The sequence below is a fragment of the Eimeria tenella genome, genomic scaffold (genome assembly GCF_000499545.2).
Source record: "Eimeria tenella Houghton genomic scaffold, Eth_scaff2049, whole genome shotgun sequence".
Classification (NCBI taxonomy): Eukaryota; Apicomplexa; class Conoidasida; order Eucoccidiorida; family Eimeriidae; genus Eimeria; species Eimeria tenella.
This window is the reverse complement of record NW_013541893.1, coordinates 2258-4757: the sequence shown is the minus strand read 5'-3', so window position 1 is coordinate 4757 and position 2500 is coordinate 2258. Positions and strand designations below refer to the sequence as shown.

General features: G+C 51.9%; 1 protein-coding gene across 1 annotated transcript in view; it reads left to right on the top strand.

Moving 5' to 3' along the window:
• Positions 1-2097, top strand: part of ETH_00037970 (WD domain, G-beta repeat-containing protein, putative) — a gene marked incomplete at both ends in the record, with an annotated part of 4358 nt that extends 2261 nt beyond the window's left edge. Inside the window, 7 exons of the mRNA XM_013374450.1 lie at positions 206-254; positions 358-398; positions 641-780; positions 1003-1128; positions 1316-1510; positions 1720-1795; positions 2011-2097. Of these exons, the coding sequence (XP_013229904.1) occupies positions 206-254; positions 358-398; positions 641-780; positions 1003-1128; positions 1316-1510; positions 1720-1795; positions 2011-2097 (714 nt within the window). The remainder of the gene's footprint in view (positions 1-205; positions 255-357; positions 399-640; positions 781-1002; positions 1129-1315; positions 1511-1719; positions 1796-2010) is intronic.
• Between the last annotated feature and the right edge of the window lie 403 nt (positions 2098-2500).

Genomic DNA, 2500 nt, shown 5'->3' with positions numbered 1-2500 from the left:
GGCTAGCTGGATAGCTAGATAGCTCAGCTAGCTAGCGAGCTTGCTTGCTAGCTAGCTGGCTATCTAGCTAGCCAGCTGGCTGGTTAGACAGCTAGCTAGCTAGCCAGGCAGCCAAGGGGGCGGCTAGCTAAGCAGCTAGCTAGCCAGCTGGCTAGCCAGCTAGCTAGCCATAGGCTAGCTCTGGTTAGCTGTGGTTTATTTGCAGACTTCACTTTTGGCTGCGGGACTCAGCGGGAACTCAATAGCCCTCTACGGTAAGAATTTAGGGTTTAGGGTTTAGGGTTTAGGGTTTGGGGTGTAGGGTTTAGGGTTTAGGGTTTAGGGTTTAGGGTTTTGTGTGTTTTATTTGTCCCTCAGACATTCGAGGCAACACTCCCATACGCAGGGTGCTCATGAAGGTGCCGCGCAAACCCTAAACCCTAAACCCTTAACCCTAAACCCTAATATTTTTTTCATTTTTATTTATTGCTGTTTGTATTCGTATTAGTTTTAGTACTTCTTATTATAACCATCACTATTTGTTATTAATAGTTTTAATGGGGTCAAGTAGGGTTTAATAGAATTTGGTAGTGTTTAACAAAAGCGCAACTTGCTGTTGCTGCTGCTACTGCTGCTGCTGCTGCTGCTGCTGCTGCTGCAGATGAAGACAAACGCCTTAAGTTGGAACCCTCAGGAGCCGCTGAACTTCACAGCAGCAAATGAAGATGGGTGTTTATACACTTTCGATTTGCGGCGGCTTTCGGAGGCCTCGAGGGTTTACAAGGACTTCGTCAACGCCGTGTCCGCCAAACCCTAAACCCTAAACCCTAACCAGCCCCGCCACCCAGCAGGCCCCCCTCCCCCACTCCAGCCCCTTGGGTCTAGGGTTTGGCGCGCAAAGCTGAGGGTTTAGGGCTGAGGGTTTAGGGTGTAGGGCTGAGGGTTTAGGGTTCAAGGCTGAGGGGTTAGGGTTTAGGGTTTGGAGCTGAGGGTTTAGGGCTTAGGGTTTAGGGTTTGGCGCAGGCTGGACGTGGACTATTCGCCGACGGGCCAGGAGTTTGTGGCTGCTTCTTTTGATGGGACTTTAAGAATTTTCAAAACGCAAGAGGGCCGCAGCAGAGACGTTTACCACACCCGGCGCATGCAGAGGCAAGGGTTTAGGGTTTAGGGTTTAGGGTTTAGGGTTTGGGGTTTGGGGTGGGCTGCCGTGGGCGCCTCAAGTGCCCGTTTTCAGGGTTTACGCCGGTCGACCTTGCCGCGCTGCAGCGAACGCGCCCCACAGCAGCAGCAGCAGCAGCAGCAGCAGCAGCAGCAAGGGTTTGTGTGTCTGCTGCAGCGTGCTGAGCTGCGGGTTTTCTTCGGACTCGCGCTTCGTGTTTAGCGGCTCCGCAGATATGTGCATTAGGGTTTGGAAAGCAGCAGCAGCAGCTTTGCTGGGGCCTCAAAACCCTCGCCAGCGAGCAGCAGTTAATTACCGCCAAACCCTCGTCGACAAGTTCGCCCACTTGCCCGAAATTCGCAGAATCGAGAGGTCTGCGCGAGGGTTTAGGGTTTAGGGTTTAGGGTTTGGGGTTTGGCGCGGGGCGGCTTTTCGCGGAGGGTTTAGCGCACGTGCGTGGCCCGGGGGGTTCGCTGAGGGTTTAGGGCTGCGGGTTTGGGCTGGAGTTAGGGTCGGGGGCCGCGGCTAGGGTTTAGGGTTTAGGGTTTAGGGTTTAGGGTTTAGGAGCTGCGGGGGTGCAGGCACCACCACGTGCCCAAGTTGATCAAGAAGACGCAGGAAAAGAAACGAATTATGAGGGAGGCGGCGAAGAGGAGGGTCCGCTCCAAACCCTAAACCCTAAACCCTAAACCCTAAACCCTAAACCCTAGCTGTTTACCCCATCTCCACCCAACAAGCCTCGCCTCTTTCGCGGCGCATAGCGCGCGCCGCTGCAGCAGCGCAAGCCGCTGCCTTGCTGCTTGTGTTTACGCCCTAGGGTTTAGGGTTTAGGGTTTAGGGTTGAGGGTTTAGGGTTTAGGGTTTGTCTTCAGGAGGACAACCGCATTGCCCACTCGAAGCCCGGGACAGTCAAGCGGGTGGCGGAGCGCAAGAAGTCCATTTACAGAGAAATAGAATAAATAAAATAAACAAAATAAATAATTAAAATAAATAAACAAATAAGTGAATAAAATAAAATGAAATAAAAAAGAAACAATTGATCATTTTGAATTCTTTTTCTTCTTTTCTCTCTTCCACGGAGGAGGTATTTTCATTTTTCAAACTCCAAAACACAGGTTTAGAAAATGCTATATTTGGCTGCTGCAGCAGAGGTTTTCAGCTGGGGTTTAGGGTTTAGGGTTTAGGGTTTAGGGTTTTGGGCGGCCGGTTTCGGCGCAGCTACAGCAAAGTTGAAAGCAGAGGTTTCTGCAGCACGCGAAGCTGCGGACTCGCCCAGAACGCGAGCAAACCCTAAACCCTAAACCCTAAACCCTAAACCCTAAACCCTAGAGAAAAGAGCGCGAGCGGCCGTAGTAGCCACTG